This window comes from Rhinatrema bivittatum, chromosome 5 (genome assembly GCF_901001135.1).
Source record: "Rhinatrema bivittatum chromosome 5, aRhiBiv1.1, whole genome shotgun sequence".
Lineage (NCBI taxonomy): Eukaryota > Metazoa > Chordata > Amphibia > Gymnophiona > Rhinatrematidae > Rhinatrema > Rhinatrema bivittatum.
The window spans coordinates 116549736-116574723 of record NC_042619.1 but is presented as its reverse complement, the minus strand read 5'-3'; the positions used below and the strand labels follow the sequence as shown (position 1 = coordinate 116574723).

Below are 24988 nucleotides of genomic sequence, written 5' to 3'. Positions count from 1 at the left end.
TGTCAACCTCGTGCCTCAGGTCTCCGCCCCTGTGTATTACAAGCTCCCGCCTTATATATCCATACTGCCCCCTGTCACGCTTCCATCTAGCAGCGCTACCACTGTAATCTGTCATGAGGTCTGTACGTCCTGCAGCATCCCAAATCGTATGATGGGATACTAAATTGTGAGGACCTGCGGCCATCCAATCGGAGGAATGAACATGAAAATCCCCGCCCCCTCCCCCCCCCTCCCCCCTGTCTATGAAGAATTGTGGAATTTATATGATAGAAACCCTCCAGAACTATGAAATCACAATATAAATGCTAACAATGAACAATGCAACAAGCATTTCCCCCATGACCATAACCCGTCATAGGAGTTCCCCACCAGCTCCAGCCTAATAGTGCAATTAGACCCCGGGGAAACATTATAGCCGGAAAGACCCGCCTGAAATCAATAAAAGCTGACAGTTCAAGTCTCTTTCAGTCCGGTTCCGAAGTATGGGATCCCGTGCCACCAGACTGGCGGCGCAGTCTCTTACCGCCCTTCCCGGCTCTCTGCCACCGAGGCGCTGAGTCCCGGATCGAATGCCGGTCCGCCATTTTAGAAGTGGTAAACGTAAGAGGCAATTGAGCCTTCTGGAAGGCGTCCACGGCGTCATCCAAGGAGGCGATTCGGTAGCTGATTCCCTGGTGTTGAAAATTCAACCCGAAGGGGTAAGTCCAGCGATATCGAATATCTCGACCCCGCAAGGCAGCCGTTACTTCCCGCATGTCATAACGCTTTTTCAGTGTACTCGGTGCCAAGTCCTGATAAAGGGAAATTTGGCAGTTACACCACTGTATGGATTTCTGCAGGCGGGCTTCCTTAAGGATCCGTTCCTTTAAAAGAAAGCTAGAAAAGCAGAGGACGATGTCGCGTGGCTGCTGGTCGCGGCGGGGGCCCAACGCCCGATGGGCTCTTTCAAAACTGTTTGCGGATGTTATGTCCGTTCCCTCTGACTGACCCTCAGCTCCTCCGCTCAAAACAAAATTGCAAATTTGGGCCGCTGTTTGCCGCGCATCAGCATATTCAGGGGTTTCAGGAACGCCTCTGATCCTCATGTTATTTCTCCTGCCTCGATTGTCTAAGTCCTCGATCTTATCGTGTAGTGCTTTGATTTCAGCAGAAGTATTGTCCTGTCGAGTCACTAAACGGTTGATGGCATCCCCATGGCCCTCTAGGCGAATTTCTGTCTCATCAACGCGGTTACCCAGTGCAGCGAGATCCTCTTTGAGGTCAGCCACTGACGCCATAATGTCCTGCCGATATTGCTTCATATCGGCTCTCAGCTCCATGAACCAGCGTCTAGCTTCGTCTCGAGACAGAGCCTCACTTGGGGAGTCCCGTTCCGGGTCCAAGGCTTCCCTTCCCTCCGCTATCGGGTCTCCTGGTTCGCCCGGGTCCCCAGCTCCACTGTCGGCGCCATCTTGAATTGTCCCCGGATTGTTTTTACCATAAGAGTATTGCTTTAAGTCCATCGGTTTCCTTTTGCTGGTCATAGCGTGTAAAGCAGGCGGATTAGAGTGAAGTTCTTACAAGTTTCGCTGAGAATAGCAAGATTTTGAACCGCGTTATGAGGGTTACAGGGCTCGGAGGGAGCGGAGCTGAGCTAATGTGCGTCCTCTCACATTGGATGCAAACAGCGCCCCCCCGGAACTTCATCTTAAAAGGATCTTCGATGTGTTGGCCTTAGGAGTCCATGTGACGGTCTGTAGCAGTTTCATGCAGCGGGCAAGCCTCAGATGGGTTCAACAATTGCTCAGCACCCAGGACCTCCCGGCTGCTGAGGCCGAACAAGCGGAGCAAATCGAAGGCGGGATTGCTTATGGAGCTGATGCCCTTTATGATCTCCTCCAACTGCAGGCCAGGGCTATGTTCTCCATGGTTTCCGCCAGGCGTCTCCTTTGGCTCCATAACTGGGTGGCGGACTCCTCCTCGAAGTCACAATTGGGCACTCTTCCTTTCAAGGGCAGGTTGCTTTTTGGGGAGGACCTGGAACAGCTTATTAAGTCCTTGGGAGAAAATAAGGTTCATAAGCTGCCTGAGGACCTCCCTAATCAGTCAAAATCCTTTTTTCCTTCGCGCTCTCGTTTCAGGGGTCAGCACAGGGTCTTTTTAGCGGAATTCCTCCACCAGGTCGCAGGCATGGTCTCCTTCCTTTCGGGGGCGTCGGCCTTTCAGAGATGGCAACCCTCCCAGATCCGCCTCAAAGTCCTCGCAATGAGATGAGGCTGGCCCCTTCTTCCGTTCGCGCCTTAGGTGGATGTCTGTCCCTTTTTCTTGAGGAATGGTCCAAATTCACTGCGGATCAGTGGGTCCTCGATGTGATCGAAAAAGGTTACGCGTTAGAATTTGCTCGGGAGCTTCCCGACCGACACCTGATCTCGCCATGCGGCAGTCGAAAGCAACCAGCAGTGTGTCAGACTCTCGACAAGCTCCTGGAGCTCGGAGCCATAGTTCCGGTTCCTGGAAAAGAACAGGGATCCAGCCAGTATTCCATCTACTTCATCGTTCCCAAAAAGGACGGCGCCTTCCGTCCAATCCTGGACCTCAAGAGAGTCAACTGGGCCCTCAGGGTTCCTCATTTTCGAATGAAGACCCTGAGGGCGGTCATAGCGGCGGTTCGCTCCGGGGAGTTCCTGGCCTCCCTCGACCTCATGGAGGCTTACCTACACATCCCGATTTGCAAGGAACACCAGAAGTTTCTTCGCTTCCACATTCTGGGCAGGCACTTCCAGTTTCAGGCTCTCCCGTTAGGTCTCACCACCGCTCCTCGTACATTCACCAAGGTGATGGTGGTGGTCGCAGCCTTCCTTCGGTGGGAGGAAATATTAGTCCAGCCCTACCTGGACGACTGGCTCATCTGGGCGAAGTCAGAGAAGCTCTGTGTGGCAGCAGTCAGTCGTGTAGTGTCGGTCCTCATCTCCCTCGGGTGGCTTCTCAATTACTCCAAGAGCAACCTTGTGCCCTCCCAGGTCCTGGAATTCCTGGGAGCTTGTTTTCGACACTCTGGTGTCTGAGGTTTTCCTACCCGAGGTTCGGGCGCTCAAGCTCTTGAAACAGATCCAGCATCTCATTCTCTTTCGTTGCCCATGGCCTGGGACTACCTTCAAGTACTGGGCTCTATGGCTTCCACTATAGATCTAGTTCCCTGGGCGTTTGCAAATATGCGTCATTTGCAGAAAACTTTGCTAGCCCGCTGGAAGCCGGTTTCAGGAAATTTTCAGGTGCTTCTGCCACTTCCCGAATCTACCACCTCCAGCCTACAGTGGTGGCTTTCCCTCAGTGATCTGTCACGGGGTATTCCTCTGGAAACTCCCCAGTGGATTGTCCTTACAACGGCTGCCAACCTCTCCGGCTGGGGAGCGGTTGTCAGGCTCAGTCGACTCAGGGTCGTTGGTCCACGACCCAATCCAAGTGGCACATCAACCGCCTGGAGGCCCGAGCAGTCCGATTGGCACTCGAGTTTTTCCTCCCCTTGGTCAGGCGCAAAGCGGTGAGAGTCCTCTCCGACAATGCCACCACAGTAGCTTACATCAATCGCCTGGTGGCTCTGGAGGCCAGCAAACTGTTCTCATGGGTGGAGCACCACCTGGACCGCCTGGCGGCTTCCCACATTGCAGGGAAGGAGAATGTTCAGGCAGATTTTCTCAGTCGTCAACATCTCAACCCTGGGGAGTGGGAGTTGTCGGAAGAAGCGATGGATCTAGTCGTTTGCAAGTGGGGGGTTCCCCTCTTGGACTTGATGGCCACCTTAAAGAATGCAAAGGCTCCCAGGTTCTTCAGCCGAAGACAGGAACACTGCTCGGAGGGAGTGGACACGCTGGTCCTACCCTGGCCCAGAGATATCCTCCTTTACGTGTTCCCACCTTGGCCTCTGGTGGGAAAGGTCCTCAGACGGATAGAGGTTCACAACGAGCTGGTAATTCTCATCGCGCCGGTGTGGCCCCGCAGACCGTGGTTCGCAGACCTTGTGAATCTCGCATCAGACGGCCCTCTTCGGCTCTGTCACCTCCACAGTCTCCTCTGACAAGGTCTCGTATATTTTGAGCGGGCGGATCGCTTTTGTCCAGCGGCCTGGCTTGTGAGCGGTGGCACCTAAGATGGAGGGGCTATAAGGAGGAAGTGATCTCCACTTTGATGCACGCACGTAAAACCTCTACTTCTCTGGCTTATGTGCGAGTCTGGAGGGTGTTTGAGAATATGTGTGCGGACGCGGGGGTATCGACGCATAGGGCTTCGGTCTCCTTGGTTCTCTCCTTCCTTCAGAACGGTTTCTCTAAAGGCTTGTCTTTAACTCCTTGCGTGTTCAGGTTTCAGCCCTTGGTTCCCTCTTAGGGAGGCTCGACGGTTACTTGGTGGCGGCCCATCCGGATGTAGTATGTTTTCTTAAGGACTCTAAGCATTTGAATCCACCGGTCTGGGCGACTTGTCCGTCCTGGAGTCTTAATCGGGTCCTTCGTGTCCTCTGCGAGGTGCCCTTTGAGCCCCTCTGCCAAGCCACGCTCAAGGATCTGACGCTTAAGACAGTCTTTCTTGTGGCTATTTGTTTGACCAGGAGGGTGTCCGAGCTTCAAGCTTTCTCCTGTAGGGAGCCCTTCTTGCGGTTCTCGGATTCTGGGGACTCTTTAAAGACAGTTTCCTCCTTCCTGCCAAAGGTGATTTCCTCCTTCCACGTAAATCAGTCCGTCGAGTTTCCTGCCTTCTCTCTGGAGGAAACTGCTAGTGCGATGGGGGGGGGGGGTGACCTCCGCCGTTTGGATGTTAAGAGAGCTCTTTGCAGTACTTACAGGTTACTAATGACTTCAAGATCTCAGATCATCTTTTTGTCTTATGGAGTGGGCCTCATAAGGGGCAGAAGGCCTCTAAGGCCACCATAGCTCGTTGGCTAAAAGAAGCCATCGTGTTGGCGTATATTTGCCGGGGTCCGCAGGTCCCGGAGGGTCTGAAAGTCCATTCTCTGCGTTCGCAGGCTACCTCATGGGCGGAGAGCCAGCTGGTTTCTCCGCAGGAAATTTGCAGAGCAGCCACTTGGAAGTCGCTGCATACCTTTGCTCGGCATTACCGTCTTGACGTAGCGGCGCCAGTGCTTGGTTCTTTTGGCAGACAGGTACTCCGAGCGGGACTGTCACGGTCCCATCCTAGTTAGGGAAGCTTTGGTACATCCCACTGTCTGGACTGATCCGGGTACTTACAGGGAAAGGAAAATTGGTTACCTGCTAATTTTCGTTCCTGTAGTACCATGGATCAGTCCAGACTCCCTCCCGGTATCCTGTTCTTCAGTCCGCTCGTTGTCTTCTTTCTTTTCAGCTGTGGAGAATGCCTTTTCCTTACAGAACTATTATATTTGAAGGACCTTAAGGCACTGGACGTTTATACCTGTTAGAAAAGAGCTTTTTTTTGCACTGTTCCTAGTTTTTGCATTGTGTTATCCTTTTTGGATCAGTTACTTGCTTGACCCTCATCAAGTTCATTGACCCTCATCGAGTTCATATCTGCTTTGTTAACGTTTATACTGAGGGGCGCAAGGTGAGCACTTTCCTTATATGGTATGCCCTTTCAGTTTTTCTCTGGTTCCATCTGCTGGACAGGAGCAGCTGGACAGTGGAGACAACCCACTGTCTGGACTGATCCGTGACAGGAATGAAAATTAGCAGGTAAGAACCAATTTTCCTATATGAGCCAATATTCCAGAAATCTCTGGAAGCAAGTTCAGGATCTGGTTGAGTGCCTGCCTCAACCACTGCAGGAAGACTTTCTGAAGGTGGTCCAGCAAGGTTTGGAGTGTGACAGGCATGAGGTCCGGTTCGCCTATGATGTCTTTGAGATGGCGGCGACGGTGGCAGTGACCAGCATTGGTGCCCACCATATGACTTGACTCTGCGCCTCCATCCAGAGATTGTCACAAAGTTTGCAATTTTTTTTTTTTTAATTTTTAAGGACTAGATTTTATGATTTCAATTGTTTTGGCTAAATTTTGTACCAATATTTGGTTTTTATTCTTTGTTAGCCATCCAGAGCCATATATATATATATATATATATATAAATAATTTATTTATTTTTTTGAATTGCAGGATATCAATGTAAATAAATACATAAATTCTCAAACACCATGGGAGCAAAATTCAAACGTTTGGCTGCGGGTCCCATATTTCATACCTAGTTTTGAAAGGGAAAGGACACGCACACTTAGGCCTTTGAAAATTGTCTCCGGGTACAAAGAATCTGTGGACTTTGCATTTACTTTTTTTGTGCAGGTAAAATTTCAGTGGGAAAACTGTGCTCCTAGGTTTGAAAATATAAACCACGCACATTGTTTTCCTCTCCGACTTCAAAGTGCCTCCTCATGGTTCAGCACCATGGAAGACTGCGTGTACTTGTAGGCGGATTGAGTTTTTTCAGACGTCCAATTTTCCTGGATAAATAGCCTTGAAGAATTTGATTAGGTATGAATTAGTGACACTGAGGATACATTTCAGAGGTAGAACAAATGCAGATCACCATTCCAAAATTAAATAGCCAGGGCGAGCATTCTGCGAGGACACCACATTCATGGAATCTATCTCGGCACTTAGAGCAGCAGTTGCACTGGCTTTCAAAGCACCTTTGTATGAACACACACTAGGGGATACTCTTTAGTTCAGTGTTTCCACAAGCTACAGCCTGTGGAACATATCTAGCCCGCTGAGGAATTTCATGTGGCCCAAGGCAGCAGAGCATACAGAGGGAGGCACATACTGGAGCTGGTAGGAACCACAGGCCTGAGCCGCTAACAACACCACAAGCAAGAGATGTGGTCCAGTCCTACCACTGCCAACAAGAGAAAGGGAGGCACATTCTGGAGTTTGTAAGAGCTGCTCCCTCCAGCAGGCGGAGGAAGGCATGGATAACAAAATTGTAAATTTGTAACAAATATTGCACCAGTATCTCCCCTGTCCCAAGCTCCATTGAGGGTGCAGGAAAGAGAGACCCCCCCCCCCCCCCCCTCACACTGACTGTGTCGTCTGCTAGATGCAATCTGCCTCCCTGCTTAAAACCAAGCCTCATTTTCCATCCCAGTATTATGGGACCCTGCAGTCCAAGAGCTGTCTGGCTCGCTTTCCCAGTATCTCCTACGTACTTTCCCCTGAGGCTCTCATTCGTTGCCAAGATTGTTTTGGCTTGAGCCCAGCCCCCTATAAAATGGCCTTGAGCACGCACACCCTTCTAACCAAAATACACCCCAAGCTGCTTCTGCTGCCTCAGATCATCCAGTAATTAACCCCCAAGCCTGCCAACTGCATGGAGAAATGCTTTTAATCAAACTCTTGCTCAAAGTTTCTGATTTGTCAATTCCAGTATTAAGACTGCAGGGCTGCTTGGCACAGACCTGCACATTTTTTATATTCCTTTAATATTAGAATGGGCGTCTTTGGCAGGCAGTGGCCAAATGTATTAAAAAAAATAGGCGTAACATATGCATTAAGTCGGTCATTTCACCATCATGTCCATGTACTTGTCAACGAAAGCATGAGATCAAGACAGTTTCTTCTGCTGGAAGGATAAGGAGTAGCACAGATATTGATAGTCTTTCAGCATTACCTAACGTAAAAGAAATCAATTTCTCCCTGTTTCCCTCGGAATGTGTCTGAGCCAAAACTGTAGAAGGAGCCCAGGGTAGGTAGGAGGAGCAGCAGTGCAGGTGCACAGGTAAAGGGAGACTGGGGAGCCCCCTCTGTGATTTGAAATGTTCTGTGTGGCCCTTTTAATAAAAAAAAAAAAAGTTTGAGGATCTGCTTTGGACCAGAAAGACCAATTCATGCTACTCATAATTTATTTATTTATTTATTTATTTAAAAGCTGTTCTATACCGTCGTTAAGTTAGATAACCATCACAGCAGTTTACAGCAAGGCACGATAATGAATAAAGTAAGTGGTATAGATTACAATTCATCATGTGCCATCATAGTGCGGTAACAATTCACTTCAATAAAATATGTGAGTACATTAAGTTTGTCTGTAGGGAGCATAGTAGATGGAAAGAATTTAACTTTAATGTGCATTTGTAGGTTACAAATAACAATTTCTAGTTTGGTGCATCCTAATCAATCAGCTGTTTTTTTTCCTTCTCTTTATCTTTATAAGAAGCTTGTTTAAGTAGCCAGGTTTTCAGATTGGATTTGAATATTTTGAAGTTTCTCTGCAGTCTTATTTCGAGTGGCATGGTGTTCCATAGCACGGGGCCAGCCAGTGATAGTGCTCTCTCCCTAACTTGCGTGAGGCGTGCTGTTTTGACAGAGGGAACAGTTAGTAGAGCCTTATTAGCAGATCTTAGGTTTCTTTGTGGGACATGTACTTGTAGTGCAGTGTTAAGCCAGTTAGCGTTTTCATCATGGATTAGTTTGTGTATTATGCATAAGGCCTTATATTGAATCCTTTGTTCAATTGGGAGCCAGTGTAGATCAGCAAGCGTTCCTGTAATGTGATCATTCTTTTTTTTGCCAGTCAAAATTCTAGCAGCTGAATTTTGTAATATTTGTAGTGGCCGAATTGTGGATTGTGGCAGTCCTAAAAGTAGGGAGTTGCAGTAGTCTGTACTTGCGAATATCATTGCCTGCAAAACTGTGCGGAAATTGTTTAGTGTTAGTAGAGGTTTAAGTCGTCTTAGGATCATTAGTTTCGCATATCCTTCCTTTATTTTCAAGGAGATGTGTTGTTTCATGTTTAGCTCAGGATCAATTATTATTCCTAGATTTCGTACCTTAGTTGCTAGCTCAGCGGTTTTGTTATTTTTAGTTGTGACTGTTGGTTGGATGTGGTGTATGTTTTTACGTTCAAGGTGTAGGAATTCCGTTTTGTCGATGTTTATTACCAGTTCCATCTGATTTAAGAGCTGTTTAATTATCTCAAGATACATATTAGCAAGTTTCATAGTTTCTTCAATGGTGTTTACAATTGGTAGCAGTAGCTGTATATCGTTTAAAATCATGAGAGGTCTAGAACGGGTAGATGTGAATCGGTTATTTACTCTTTCGGATAGTAGAAAGACTAGGAGGCACTCCATGAAGTTAGCATGGGGCTCATTTAAAACTAATCAGAGAAAGTTCTTTTTTACTCAACGCACAATTAAACTCTGGAATTTGTTGCCAGAGGATGTGGTTAGTGCAGTTAGTATAGCTGTGTTTAAAAAAGGATTGGATAAGTTCTTGGAGGAGAAGTCCATTACCTGCTATTAAGTTCACTTAGGGGCGGATTTTAAGAGCCCTGCTTGCGTAAATCCGCCTGGATTTACGCGAGCAGGGCCCTGCACGCCGGTGAGCCTATTTTACATAGGCCTACCGGCGCGCGCAGACCCCGGGACTCGCGTACGTCCCGGGGTTTTCGGAGGGGGGCGTGTCGGGGGCGGGCCCGGTCGTCGCGGCGTTTCGGGGGCATGTCGGCAGCGTTTTGGGGGCGGGTACGGGGGCGTGGCTACGGCCTGGGGCGGTCCGGGGGCGTGGCCGCGCCCTCCGTACCCGCCCCCAGGTTGCGGCCCGGCGCGCAGCAGGCCCATTGGCGCGCGGGGATTTACGTCTCCCTCTGGGAGGCGTAAATCCCCCGACAAAGGTAAGGGGGGGGTGTAGACAGGGCCGGGCGGGTGGGTTAGGTAGGGGAAGGGAGGGTAAGGTGAGGGGAGGGAACGGGGGTAGGCTGCGCGGCTTGGCGCGCGCCGGCTATACGAAATTGATAGCCTTGCACGCGCCGATCCAGGATTTTAGTGGATACGCGCGGCTCCGCGCGTATCTACTAAAATCCAGCGTACTTTTGCTTGAGTCTGATGCGCAAGCAAAAGTAGGCTATTCGCGCTCCTTTTAAAATCCGCCCCTTAGAGAATAGCCACTGTTATTAGTAATGGTTACATGGAATAGACTTAGTTTTTGGGTACTTGCCAGGTTCTTATGGCCTGGATTGGCCACTGTTGGAAACAGGATGCTGGGCTTGATGGACCCTTGGTCTGACCCAGTATGGCATTTTCTTATGTTCTTATGTCTGCGTATAAGTAGTGTATGATTCCAAGTCCTGCTAGTAGGTGACATACCGGGAGGAGATAAATGTTAAAGAGTGTTGCCGACAGGGCCGATCCCTGTGGGACACCAGTTAGCAGTGTAACTTTGTCCGAAAGTGTATTTTTAATTTGACCTTGGAAACATCTGTTTTTAAGGTATGACTCAAACCATTTTATTGTTTTATTAGTGAGACCTATTTCTTTCAGTCTATTGAGTAGTGTTTTGTGATTTACTGTGTCGAATGCTGTGGAGAGATCTAATAGAACTAGAATGTAGTGTATTCCAGTATCAAATCCTCTTAAGATATTATCTGAGAAAGCTAATAGTAGAGTTTCAGTGCTGTAGTGTTTGCGAAACCCATGTTGCGCTGGGTAAAATATGTTGTTACATTCAATATGGTTTGATAATTGTTGTTGTACTGTTTTTTCAATTAGTTTGGCTAGTAAGGGTAAGTTAGAGACTGGTCTATAGTTATTGAGAACTAGTGGGTCAAGGTTCTTTTTTTTAATTATTGGTTTAATAATGGCTCCTTTCAAGGCGTCTGGCATTACTCCTTCATCAAGTGAGAGATTGATGATTTTAGTTAGGATTGGGGCTATTGTGTTGGTGAGTTTTTTTTAGTTCAGTGATGGGAATGGTGTCAATTACGTGTGTGCAAACATTCCTCGGCACTGAAAAAGCTAAATATAACTTGTTTCTATACATTTTGCAAGACCAGAGAAGATGGCGCACTGTAAGTGGTGGCACCGCTGACCCTCTCCTCCTTTGAGACACGCTTGGTGACTTGGCCACAAGACAGTTCATAGAGAAGGTGTCAGAGACACCACGCTTGGCTTTGACTCGGCTCCTAGAAAATGAATAGAGCTATAGACTATTTTAAAATTTCTTCCCTATTGCTGTGCTCTTAACCAGACCTGCCAAAACCTGCATTAGTGTATGCTTTCCTTTTTGAAAGTTATTCTTATGTAAAAGGCCATTGCTGCAGCTACAGCTCTGTTTTACCCTCCGTGTGTGTGTGTGTGTGTGTCTTAAATTGTCCAGAGAGTAGTAAGCATCTGTGCTTTTAACAGGTGGATGAAGCAGCCAAGCTGTTCCACTATGGACTGTTGGGGAATTCCTCTCCGCTGAACTTAAAAAAAAATAAAACTTCCAGTAAAACAATGTAAAAGTTTGTTTTCTAACAATCAGGGTGATCCAGTACCGAGCGGTAGGAAGAGCTGCGTTAGTGCCTACGGCACCCGCGGTTACCGCCCGCACAGTGCAGCTCACCTACCGCTCGATCCTGAAGCCTAATTATATGTAAATGTAAGCCGCGTCCGAAAAGCCTTAGTCCCTCGCAACCCAGGATACTGGATAGAGTGCCTATACAGGATCCTGGGTGCGCGGGCCTAAGGCTTCACGCCACGCTGGTATCTGTCATTTCAAATGTCATTTGAAATGACAGATACCAGGAAGTCTGGTCCGATCGGATGCAAAAATAAGTTGCTTCGCCGCTGTCATCTCTCTCCTCTCCTCCCGAAGCAGGCCTTGCTCCGGGAGGTGGAGAGAGAGATGACAGTTGCGAAGCAACTTACTTTTCCATCTGATCTGACCAGACAGCGCTTCTCCCCCCCCTCCCGGAGCAAGGCCTGCTTCGGGAGGAGGGGAGAGAGATGACAGCGGCGAAGCTTACCCCCAACCCGGACCCAACCTGACCGCTGTCAGTCTGTTCTCCCTCCTCCCGGAGCAAGGCTGCTTTCGCGCCCTGCTCCGGGAGGGGGGAGAAGAGGTGACAGCGGCGAAGCAAAAAAAAAAAGGGGAGCAAATTTTGTTTTTTTTCAAAAGCGACTTACTTTTGGGATCTGTCAAGATCCCAAAAGTAAGTCGCTTTTGGACGCCGGCAAAACTTATCTTTTTTGCAGCCATCAGCCATCAGCAGGAACACGATCTGGCTCCCGTAGCTCCTCCCAACAAGATGGCCGCCTGCACGGGGAAAGCGTACAATTGGCCGCTGAAGACGTGACGTCACGACATCACGTCTTGAGCGGCCAATTGCACGCTTTCCCCGTGCAGGCGGCCATCTTGTCTTCATCGGGAGGAGCTACGATCGCATGTGTTCCTGATGATGGCTTCAGAAAGTAAGTTGCTTCATGGTTGCTAGTGTCCCCCCTCCTCCCGGAGCAAGGCGGCTTTTCGCGCCCTGCTCCGAGAGGAGGGGGGACACTGAAAAGTCGCTTCGCCGCTGTCAGTGTCCCCCCCTCCTCCCGGAGCAAGGCGGCTTTTCGCGCCCTGCTCCGAGAGGAGGGGGGACACTGAAAAGTCACTTTGCCGTTTTCTTAGTCGTTGCTTCGCCGCTGTCAGTGTCCCCCCTCCTCTCGGAGCAAGGCGGCTTTTCGCGCCCTGCTCCGAGAGGAGGGGGGACACTGAAAAGTCGCTTCGCCGCTTTCTTCGTCGTTGCTTCGCCGCTGTCAGTGTCCCCCCTCCTCTCGGAGTAAGGCGGCTTTTCGCGCCCTGCTCCGAGAGGAGGGGGGACACTGAAATGTCGCTTTGCCGCTTTCTTCGCCGTTGCTTCGCCGCTGTCAGTGTCCCCCCATCTCCCGGAGCAAGGCGGCTTTTTCGCGCCCTGCTCCGAGAGGAGGGGGGACACTGAAATGTCGCTTTGCCGTTGCAGTCTCCGTGGCAGCCCCAGTCCGGACATCGGAGGGGGGCTGCAACGTTTTTTACGCTTTTTTTTTTTTTTGGCTTCGGGAGCAGGGGAGAGGACTGGGGCTGCCACGGAGACCGGCACCCATGATCGCGGCCGGGGCAGGCGAGCGGGGGCTGGGGGAAAGCTTTCCACCTACCCTTACCCATGACTCTACCGCCTGGGTCAGGGTAGGGGGTAAGTTCCAGGTTAGAAGGCGCGACAAAACGGCAGGGAAAGGTAGCGATAGTCGGGGCGCGGGTTACCGGATTGCAGGTGAATAGCTAATTCGCTCGTTTGATGCAATATCGCGCTAATTCGCTCGTTTGCATGCAATATACATGCCGCGGGCGGAAGGGGATTTGCCCAGGGAATTTAGGGACGCGGTAGGAGTAGGTTAAAGGGGATTCGGGATCGCAGGAAGGGCTAACGCGGCCGAAAACGAAGTTAAAAAAGGCTTAGGAGCAGGGTAAACGCAGCCGCACTTTACAGGATAGGCCTGATTTTAAGATGTACCGGGGCTGGCACCTCTAATCATAAGAGAGTGTTACCGTGCAGTTTAGCCTTCTAGAGCCACTTGGCTTGTCATCCAGTTGGAAAGCATGTCACGGAATGACCCTCATATACAGGCCTATCCTGTAAAGTGCGGCCGCGTTTACCCTGCTCCTAAGCCGCTTTTAACTCACGTTTCGGCCGCGTTAGCCCTTCCTGCGATCCCGAATCCCCTTTAACCTACTCCTACCGCGTCCTAAATTCCCCGGGCAACCCCTTCCGCCCGCGGCATGTATATTGCATGCAAACGAGCCAATTAGCTATTCCCCTAGCATCCCGTAACCCGCGCCCCGACTATCGCTACCTTTCCCTGCCGTTTTGTCGCGCGTTTAACCTGCAAACTTACCGCCTACCCTGACCCAGGCGGTAGAGGCATGGGTAAGGGTAGGTGGCAAGCTTTCCCCCAGCCTCAGCTCACCTGCCCCGGCCGCGATCATGGGTGCCGGTCTCCGTGGCAGCCCCAGTCCTCTCCCCTCCTCCCGAAGCCAAAAAAAACCGAAAAAAACGTTGCAGCCCCCTCCGGACATCGGAGGGGGGCTGCAACGTTTTTTTCGCTTTTCGGAGGGGGCTGCAACGTTTTTTTCGCTTTTTTTTGGCTTCGGGAGGAGGGGAGAGGACTGGGGCTGCCACGGAGACCGCTTTCCCCCGTGCAAGTAAGTTGCTTCGCCGCTTCAGTTCTTCTCCCCCCTCCCGGAGCAGGGCGCGAAAAGCAGCCTTGCTCCGGGACGGGGGAAAATAGAAACTGAGCGGTGAAGCGAAAAAAACCAAAAGCTAGTAAGTTGTTTCGCCGCTCAGTGTCTCTTCTCCCCCCTCCCGGAGCAGGGCGCGAAAAGCAGCTTTGCTCTGGGACGGGGGAAAATAGAAACTGAGCGGCGAAGCTAAAAAAACCCAAAAGCAATTTTGGGTTTTTTTTTTTCAAAATTGACAATTTTGGTTTTTTTCAAAAGCGACTTACTTTTGGGATCTGTCAAGATCCCAAAAGTAAGTCGCTTTTGGACGCCGGCAAAACTTATCTTTTTTTGCAGCCATCAGCAGAGCAGGAACACGATCTGGCTCCCGTAGCTCCTCCCAACAAGATGGCCGCCTGCACGGGGAAAGCGTACAATTGGCCGCTGAAGATGTGGCGTCACATCCCGTGACGCCAAACGTCGTGACGTCACGTCTTCAGCGGCCAATTGTACGCTTTCCCCGTGCAGGCGGCCATCTTGTTGGGAGGAGCTACAGGAGCCAGATAGTGTTCCTGCTGATGGCTGATGGCTGCAAAAAAGGTAAGTTTTGCCGGCGTCCAAAAGCGACTTACTTTTGGGATCTTGACAGATCCCAAAAGTAAGTCGCTTTTGAAAAAAAGCAAAATTTGCTCCCCTTTTTTTTTTTTGCTTCGCCGCTGTCACCTCTTCTCCCCCCTCCCGGAGCAGGGCGCGAAAGCAGCCTTGCTCCGGGAGGAGGGAGAACAGACTGACAGCGGTCAGGTCGGGTCCGGGCTGGGGGAAAGCTTCGCCGCTGTCATCTCTCTCCCCTCCTCCCGAAGCAGGCCTTGCTCCGGGAGGGGGGGAGAAGCGCTGTCGGGTCAGATCAGATGGAAAAGTAAGTTGCTTCGCCGCTGTCATCTCTCTCTCCACCTCCCGGAGCAAGGCCTGCTTCGGGAGGAGAGGAGAGAGATGACAGCGGCGAAGCAACTTATTTTTGCATCCGATCGGACCAGACTTCCTGGTATCTGTCATTTCAAATGACATTTGAAATGACAGATACCAGCGTGGCGTGAAGCCTTAGGCCCGCGCACCCAGGATCCTGTATAGGCGCTCTATCCAGTATCCTGGGTTGCGCGGGACTAAGGCTTTTCGGACACGGCTTACATTTACATATACAGGGTGATCCAGTAACGAGCGGTAGGAAGAGCTGCGTTAGTGCCTATGGCACCCGCGGTTACCGCCCGCACAGTGCAGCTCACCTACCGCTCGATCCTGAAGCCTAATTGTATGTAAATGTAAGCCGCGTCCGAAAAGCCTTAGGCCCGCGCAACCCAGGATACTGGATAGAGCGCCTATACAGGATCCTGGGTGCGCGGGCCTAAGGCTTCACGCCACGCTGGTATCTGTCATTTGAAATGACAGATACCAGGAAGCAACGGCGAAACGACTTGTCAGTGTCCCCCCTCCTCTCGGAGCAGGGCGCGAAAAGCCGCCTTGCTCCGGGAGGAGGGGGGACACTGACAACGGCGAAGCTTTCCCCCAGCCCGGACACCGGCAAAAAACTTTTCAGCGGCAAAACTTACTGTTTTGTAGCCAGCAGCCCTGAGCAGGAACACGATCTGCCTCCCGTAGCTCCTCCCGAAGACAAAGATGGCCGCCTGCACGGGGAAAGCGTACAATTGGCCGCTCAAGACGTGACATCGTGACGTCACGTCTTGAGCGGCCAATTGCGCGCTTTCCCCGTGCAGGCGGCCATCTTGTCGGGAGGAGCTACGGAGCCAGGTTGTGTCACTGATGATGGCTGCAAAAAAGTAAGTTGTGCAGGCGTCCGAAAGCGACTTACTTTTGGGATCTTGACAGATCCCAAAAGTAAGTCGCTTTTGGAAAAAAACCAAAATTGTCAATTTTGAAAAAAAAAAAAATTGCTTTTCTTTTTTTTTTTAGCTTCACCGCTCAGTTTCGTCGTTCAGTTTCGCCGCTTGTCTCTTCTCCCCCCTCCCGGAGGGAGGGGGGAGAAGAGACAAGCTTTTGTTTTTTTTTAGTTTCGCCGCTGTCATCTCTTCTCCCCCCTCCCGGAGCAGGGCGCGAAAAGCAGCCTTGCTCCGGGAGGAGGGAGAACAGACTGACAGCGGTCAGGTCGGGTCCGGGTTGGGGGTCCGGGTCGGGTCCGGGATTCACCGGGTCGGGTTCGGGCTTCGCTGCTCAGTTTCGCTGCTTGTCTCTTCTCCCCCCGGAGGGGGGAGAAGAGACAAGCGGCGAAACAACTTACTTGCACGGGGAAAGTGGTCTCCGTGGCAGCCCCAGTCCTCTCCCCTCCCGAAGCAAAAAAAAAAAAGCGAAAAAAACTTTGCAGCCCCCTCCGGACATCGGAGGGGGCTGCAAAGTTTTTTTTCGCTTTTTTTTTTTTTTTTGGCTTCGGGAGCAGGGGAGAGGACTGGGGCTGCCATGGGGACCGGCACCCACGATCGCGGCCGGGGCAGGTGAGCGGGGGCTGGGGGAAAGCTTGCCACCTACCCTTACCCATGCCTCTACCGCCTGGGTCAGGGTAGGCGGTAAGTTTGCAGGTTAAACGCGCGACAAAACGGCAGGGAAAGGTAGCGTTAGTCGGGGCACGGGTTACAGGATGCTAGGGGAATAGCTAATTGGCTCGTTTGCATGCAATATCGAGCTAATTCGCTCGTTTGCATGCAATATACATGCTGCGGGCGGAAGGGGTTGCCCGGGGAATTTAGGACGCGGTAGGAGTAGGTTAAAGGGGATTCGGGATCGCAGGAAGGGCTAACGCGGCCGGAACGTGAGTTAGAAGCGGCTTAGGAGCAGGGTAAACGCGGCCGCACTTTACAGGATAGGCCTGAAAATTAGGCTTCAGGATCGAGCGGTAGGTGAGCTGCACTGTGCGGGCGGTAACCGCGGGTGCCGTAGGCACTAACGCAGCTCTTCCTACCGCTACGTACTGGATCACCCTGATAGTAAGAGGCACCAGTCTCCACACATCTTGACTTTTACTACCGCTGCCATAAACACAGCAAATGAGACAATATATACTGGGAGACAGTCACGAACTATCATTTCTGAAGAAAATGTACCGCCTCTGCCCAGGATGGTACAGCTGGTGATTTCTGCTAGAGAGGAAAATCGTCAAAGTGCCAGTGAGAGCTGAGGACGAAGCATGCCCCCCCCCCCCTGTTTGTCCCACTTTTTATAATGTGCCAAATTCCTTGTTCCAGCTGTAGTAAAGGCACTTTAATCATATTTTCATTTAATATTTATGTTGATAAATTTTACAGTTCAAAGAAAAATTTACTCTCTGCGCATGGCTCAGTATTTCAGAAGTGCTCACAAAAGATTTTTTGCCTGCCCTGTATTGGTTAAAATTGTTACTGCCATTTCACTGCTTTGGAAATTGTTTGAACAGGTTTCCTGCGATTCTCCCTGGACACCTGGAAGCAGCTATGTTTGGAACGGCGTCAGCTGCTTTGGAATTTGATTGGTTCATGTTGTGTGTGTGTGTGTGTGAGATCATATTTATGACATCATAGTTAACAAGGGCCAGTCAGGCCCCATGAGTGAGAGGCAGTTTTGTAGGTTCCCTGCTGATATGGCTGCCCTACGGGGGTCAGGAGTATTATAGGGCAGCGGTTGAAAATTGAAGTTTAAAAATGTTACTGTTAAGTCTCTGTTTTTTTTAACAGTAGTGCTTGCAGTGTGTACTTTTGAAATAAGGTTCAGTGTGAAGAAATATAAATTCCTGAAAATTCTCAATACTGTGAAAAGAATTTAGAAAACAAACTAGTAACTGAGAGAGAAATCTGAGTCTTCAGTATCTGAAAAGGCTGCTTTGAAAATAAAGGAAAACTGAACAAAGACAGCTAATTACTGTATTGTAGTTTGATGGCTAATGAGCTATATTCCTCCTGGGAAGCCACAGGAGCGTTCACAAGTGTTGTGAATGGGAGTACTAATTTCCTTCCTGGCTTTTTCTTTCCTCAGTCAGGAAGAGTAAAGGCCGTAGGAATTGTGGGCATTGAGAGGAAACTGGAAGAAAAAAGAAAGGAGACTGACAAAAATATTTCTGAGGTAAGGTTGGGCTCGGCTTTCAAAAGCAGCCATCTGTTGGGGCCTTGCCATAAAAACATTGTTTGAAGTTCTGATTGTGTTGTGGGCAACTTGAAATGGCTCGAAATGAAGTTGCTTTGTCTGAAACTTGAGCAGGAGCTAAAATACACTCGCCTGGTTCTCAAATCTGACTGTTTATACATACAGTGAATTTAAAGCAGGATATTGTTGTTTTGACTTTAGTACAGCCTGCTCTCCAAAGGCACCCTCCAGTGGTCCACAGTAACTGACAATTTGTGGGGTTAGACATCATTTATTTATTTATTTGACAGCTTTTCTATACCGTCGTTAAGTAGTACCATCACAACGGTTTACATTTCAAACACTATAACATAATAAATATTAAGTCAAATAATAAAATACATCAAATAATTACTTGAAAATTAGTATAAAATCAAAATGTAAAATTTATAAAAGAAACATAAAAACATAAAACAAAACTAAAAATATAGAATGCACAATAAATACTAAAATCCTAATTAGTAAAAAAAACATCAGCTAACTACTCCATCATATGGAGAGAGAAACTTAAGCAGACCAGGATAAAGTAAGAGGAACAATTTAATGGTTTGAAAAACCAGATTAAATGATTGCACTTTAAGGGAGGCGTGAAAGTGGGATAAGGAGGTAGCATTTTGAATATCGAGAGGCAGGGTGTTTCAGTGGGAGAGGCTAAGAGAGAAGAAAGGGTTTGATGGCACGAGAAGGTCTGAACTGTGCAGGGAATCAGTGACCAAGAGAAGGGAGATAGAAAAACACAGAGGAAAACTTTTGTGGCAAGTGTGGCAGCTGCTGGGGAAAGCCTGTAGTGATGCAGCCCTGCATGGTGAGACTGGATCATACTCCCTGGCATCAGGAAAGGCATGCACCTCGGCTGTGGCCTAGTCTTCGTCTGACCAGAATGTACCATTTTCCCTTCCCATCTCATAATGTTTATAACAAAAAAAAAAAAAGTAAACTGAGCATGTGAGAGAGGTAGTAGAGGCTTCTGAAACACTTCCGATTCTAATAGACTCTGTGAGTCAGGTATGGAAAGCAATTCATGCCCAATTCACAGTCCTGGAAGTGTCCTGGGTTTTCTGCAGATGACCACAGCATTTCAGCAGTTAACGCTGTCTTAAGTTTTCGCCTTAGCTTTCTCTAAGGGCATTTGGAGATGGATCTCAGCACAGCTCAGTGTTTACTACAAAGAGTGACAGCAATAGTATGCTGGAAGGAGCCTGTGCCTCCTTTACCCTGTGCCACCTCCCCAGTTCAAGTTTGCATTCAGCATAGGCACCAGAAATATGCTGTCCTCCAGAGTTGGTTGCATGCAGGTCTCAAAAGTTTGGAATGCTACAGAGAACCAGATGAAAATCATTGCCGGAATCTAAATTATTGCTTCCTGGTTTCTTGGAAGGGCCATGAAATGTGGATGCTTTGATATTGCGGTCTCTCTGCCCATCTGTACTTCTTGGACTTAATGCTCTGCAGTCTAACTGTGTTATACCAGGGTTTCTTAGTTGTGTCCTGGGGACTCCAAGCCAGTCAGGTTTTCACAATCAATATGCATGAGATAAATCTGCATGCACTGGAGACTCAGTATATGCAAATTGATCTTACACATACTCATTGTAGATATCCTGAAAGCCCATCTGGCTGTGGGGTCTGCAGGACTAAACCTTCTTTCTTAGCAAACATATAACAGTGGTTGGGAAACAACCCCTAACTTATAAAGAAGAGAAGAGGATCTGATATGTAGGGGTTTGTTTTTTTTTGTTGGTCTAGTAGTTTTAAAACCAAGTTTAGTGAAGAGATTGAAAGTTAAGATGGCAAAGTAACCCCATGAACACAAAGAGAAATTTTCTTCTGGGATTGACAGCATTTCTTTTCTCTTGTTGTAAATAAGACTCCCAGCCCCCCTTGAATACTTTGGGATGAGAATTTAAAAATAAAAATTTTAAAAACACCTATGATAAAGACACCTGTGCCAGGAAGGCTGAAGGTGTTTGTGTGCATATCATCATCCTCTCTTCCTATCATGGCTGAAGCTGTCTCTACAACACCATGCCACCGTGTTCGTGGGGTGGCTGAAGCCATCTCCCCCTGTTCTATGACAGCAGAGGTATGCTCCTTCCTTGCTTCAGCAATGGGTCGCATTCACTGGGGCAGACTTTATAAATCTTGGCACAAGCGTACTTTTGTTCGCGCACCAGGCGCGAACAAGAGTACGCGGGATTTCAACAGATACGCGCGTATCCATTAAAATCGGGGTCAGCGCGCGCAAGGCTGCCCAAAATCGGCAGCCGAGCCGCGCAGCCTGCCTCCGTTCCCTCCGAGGCCGCTCCGAAATCGGAGCGGCCTCGGAGGGAACTTTCCTTCGCCCAACCCCCGGCCCTATTTAAATCTCCCCCCTACCTCTATCTCGAAAGTTACGCCTGCTCAAAGCAGGCATAACTTTGCGCGCGCCGGGCCAGCTGCCGTGCTCCATGTTCTGGTCCAGGGGCCGCTGTCACGCCCCCGGACACGTCTCGTCACTCCCGACACGCCCCCGAAATGCCGCGTCATTCCCGGCACGCCCCCCAACACGCCCCTCCATGCAAGCCCCGGGGCTTGCGTGTGCCGCCGAGCCTATGCAAAATAGGCTCTGCGTGCGCAGGGGGGGTTTGGGGTAGGTTTTCGGGGGGGCGTATCCCTTTGAAAATCTACCCCACTGTGTAATATAAGTTCCTGATTCCTGCATTTCCTGATCCACTGCTTGCCCTTCTGTGTCAGTCCTTCTTCTTGTCTACAGCCTGCCCTCAGACTGACTTCTGGATCTGACCTTAGCATGGACTTTGACTACTCTTGTTTGAACCTGCCCTTGACCCTTGCCTGGGTACTGACCACTCTTGCCTGCTGCCCGCCTCTTTCCCTATCCTGGCCCTGGACGTTTGCCTACACCACTACCATAGAGGCTCTCGTCTAAGACCTGCTGGCCCCTGGAACCCAAGGGGCAAGGGGTTGGATTAGATGAAGTTCCTGACCCGTCTCTTCCTTGCGTAGCTCTGCCAGCTATCAGGGAGGGCCTACAGGGCCTTCCCCATAGGCTGAGTCAACTTCACCACAGCAACACGGGTCCACAAATCTTACAGTATTGTCTATATTTTTTTTTTTTAAGCAAGCAAAAGAAGTCTCTTTGTGTAGGTGTGTGTTTCATGGGGAAGTGGAGAACTCTGGTTTCATCCTGACTTTTTCCTTTGCCTTCACTTTGAATGCTATTAATGACTAATTTAGGAACTGGTGCCTGGCTCCCAGAGGAAGGCTTCCTGCATCTGCTGTATGATGCCGATAAGAATCCAGTGTTCTCTAAGCCTTTGTTTGTCTGCAGAAGTTCCTGTTAGGTGTGTGCACATTGCCCTTTGTATCCCAGCCTGCCCAGAAGGAGCCCGTTGGAAACGGAAGCACATACAGCAGGCTTTTCAGCAAGAGCTGACTTTTCTGTTGATTGTGTGTCACGATGGAACGGAGCAGTTTAGTTGTTAGAGCAGCAAACTGAGATCCTGGGAAATCTTCCCTCTCTTACTGGTGCTTCTTGAAGCCTTAAGGAAGTCACTTCACCTTCCATTGCCTCTGGTACAATCATTGGGGGGTTATTTAGTTAAGGTTTTGCCATTTTATGTGCTTAGTAAAAGGGGCCCTAAGATTGGAAGTCCTCTGATGCAAGGAACTATCTCCTGTACCTAATTGTAACTTGCATTGAGCTCAGATCTGGAAACCGAATCCAAATCTCATGCCTATATCGCTCCTTCTGAGGCCATGGTGCCCAAGCCAGGTGTTGCCTTATTATACTATGACTGCCTTATTATACTATGACAGGGTAATAGTGCATGACCTGAAAGCTTTCTAAGAGGGCTGCTCTGGGGGATCCCACAAATGCTGAGCGCAGAAGGGAAGCTTTACCACTACACCTCCATTGGCAGAATGATGAGATATCTTGTTCTAAACCTTTGGTGTTTTCAGCAGAGAGAAATTGTGATCATGGGTCACCAAATGCTACCCCTCCCCAGATCAAGGGGGATTTATTAGATCCTGAGCCTAATTTAATTATTGCACAATCCTACGATTCCTGGTAGGTGACAATCATTTCCAGTACAAGGTGTTGCCGTTCGGCCTGGCCTCTGCCCCACTTGTCTTCACCAATTGCTTGGCAGTAGTGGGTGCCCAACTCCCATCAACTAAGGGTGCACGTTGTCCCCTATTTGGACGATTGACTGGTCAAGGAGACCACACATGAAGGGGAGCTTTGTTCCCTCAACTTGACCATACAGGTGCTGGAATTCTTCGTGTTTGTCATAAACTACCCGAAGTCCCATCTTGTTCCGTCGACTCAGTTGGACTTTATCAGGGCCCGCCTGAATGTGACCCAGGGCTGGGCTTTCCTTTCTCACGACCAAGCGCTTGCTCTAGTGTCTCTGGTGAGCTTGGTCCGCTGCAGCTGACGGGTGCCGGTCCATCTAATGCTTCGGTTGTTGGGTCACATGGCTGCCTCTGTCCATGTCATCTCCTTGGCCCGCTTGCACATGCAGAGAGCCCAGTGGACTCTGTGGTGACAGTGACGTCAGCCTCCCAGGACCTCAACATGTGGATGCACATCACGCCACCCCTCCAGAAAATTCTGCCCAACCTGGAGCAGGGGGTTCCCTTTCCAACCTCTCCGTGCCAGGTTGTGCTCAGTACGGATACTTCCACCCTGGGCTGGGGCGCATATGGACAGCCTCTGCACACAAGGTCACTGGTTCGCCCAGGAGACTTCACGCCAGATCAAATTCCTGGAACTTCGGGCGATCAGGTATGTGCTCTGGTCATTTCAGGATCGCCTGTCCAGTCGAGCAACAGCCAGGTAGCGTTGTGGTGCATCAACAAGCAAGGAGTTACCGGATCGCTCCTCCTCCTCTTGTCAGGAGGCTTTCCAAATTCGGTCCTGGGCCCAGTCCCAGGGAATTCTGCTGCAGGCCGTATACCTAGTGGGGGTCAGAGAATGTGGTGGCGGATCACCTGAGTCGAGCGTTCCACCCCCACGAGTGGTCCATGGACCAGGCGGTAGCGAATCGCCTTTTCTGCCTCTGGGGGGTACCGGATATGGATCTCTTCACCTACCCTTACAACAATTTCTGCTCCATACACAGGGGGTCTGCAAGACCAACCTCAGATACTTTTGCCTGCCATTGTAGCAAGGGCCTTCTGGATGCATATCCTCCGCTTTCGCTGGTGATTAAGACTCTCCTGAAGCTTCGGCAGGATGGGGGGCCCATGATTCTCATGCGCCCCCCCCCCAGGTGGCCGAGACAGGCTTGGTTCCCAATCCTTCAGGATCTCTCCATCAGGGAACCGATCAGTCCTTGACCAAAAATCGCAGGATCAAGGCAGGCTGCACCATCCCAACCTCCGGGCACTATCTCTGACAGCCTGGGTGTTGAGAGGTTAGTCCTGTGGCCCCTTGACCTCTCTGAAGACGTGTCTCGGGTCCTGGTAGCTTCTTGAAAACCGTCCACCAGAAAGTCATACCCTGTGAAGTGGAGGAGGTTTTCCATTTGGTGTGAGAGTCATGGCTTGGATCCATTCTCTTGTCCCATTCCCAAGTTATTAGACTACTTGCTATCTCTTTCTGATGCTGGTCTGAAAATCAATTCGGTCAGAGTGCACTTCAGTGCTGTTGGGGCCTACCACCATGCGGTGGATGGTTCGCCTATTTCCATGCATCCTGTGGTGAGCCAATTTACGCGGGATTTGCTTCAGCTGAAACCTCCCCGTGGCCTCCTGTTGTGTCCTGGGATCTCAACGTGGTTCTGGCTCGTCTCATGCGAGATCCCTTCAAGCCACTGCATTGCTGTGAGTTGGAGTATCTGACATGGAAGGTTATCTTTTTGGTTGCAGTTACTTCAGCACACAGAGACAGTGAACTTCAGGTGTTGGCGACATATCCACCTTACACAAATTTTTTCCATGACAGAGTTGTGATTTGCACCCACCCTAAGTTTCTGCCTAAGGTGGTGACTGATTTTCATCTCAACCAGTCAATTGTCCTACCTACCTTTTTTCCCAGGCTGCATTCTCACCATGGCAAGCAGACTCTACATAGCCTGGACTGCAGAAGAAGCTTAGCTTTCTATCTGGAGTGAACAGCAGGCTACCAACAGTCCACGCAACTCTTCATCTCTTTGGTAAGAACAGATTGGGAGTTGCAGTCACCAAGCTCACATTATCCAACTGGCTGGCTGATTGCATTTCCTTCTGCTGGACGCAGGCAGGCCTTCAGCTTGGAAGCCACGTCAGGGCTCATTCCGTCCGTGCCATGGCAGCATCGGAAACTATTTGCATGCGGTTCCCATGGCCGACATCTGCAAGGAGCGAAGTAGAGTTCCCTCGACACGTTCACAGCCTATTACTGTTTGGATAGAGATGGCCCTAGGGACAGCAACTTTGGTCAGACTGTCCTGCGGAACCTTTTTCAGTCAGAAACAACCCAGTTCTTTCTGCCTAGGGCCCAGTTTTTCGGGGCAGGCTTCTCCCTAGTTTTTCCACACCACCGCAGTTGTTGCGCCTGTTAGCTCCAGGTTTGGTGTCTGTTGATGTATATAAGTTTGGGAGCAGCCTGCAGCTTGGTATTCACCCATGTGTGAGGACTACCATCCTGCTTGTCCTGTGAGAAAGCAGAGTTGCTTACCTGTAACAGGGGTTCTCCTAGGACAGCAGGATGTTAGTCTTCAGGAAACCCACCCGCCACCCCTCGGAGTTGGGTTTCTCCTTTGTTTGTTATTTTATTTTTTTGTAATTCTATGTTACGAGCCTGAAGGGGGACCCCGCGTGGATAGTGGCGTGCTCAGTGTGCCTAGTCAAAGTTCTAGAACCTTTGACAGACGTTTTCCATGCCGGGCTCCATCTGATGATGTCACCCAT

At 49.8% G+C, this 24988-nt stretch overlaps 1 protein-coding gene across 2 annotated transcripts in view; it reads left to right on the top strand.

The window, feature by feature from the left end:
* The window catches only part of VPS36 (vacuolar protein sorting 36 homolog), an 83405-nt gene that overhangs the window by 31997 nt on the left and 26420 nt on the right, over positions 1-24988 (top strand). For both annotated transcript variants that reach the window (XM_029602781.1, XM_029602780.1), the window contains exon 6: positions 17945-18031. In XM_029602781.1, coding sequence (XP_029458641.1) covers positions 17945-18031 — 87 coding nt within the window. The remainder of the gene's footprint in view (positions 1-17944; positions 18032-24988) is intronic.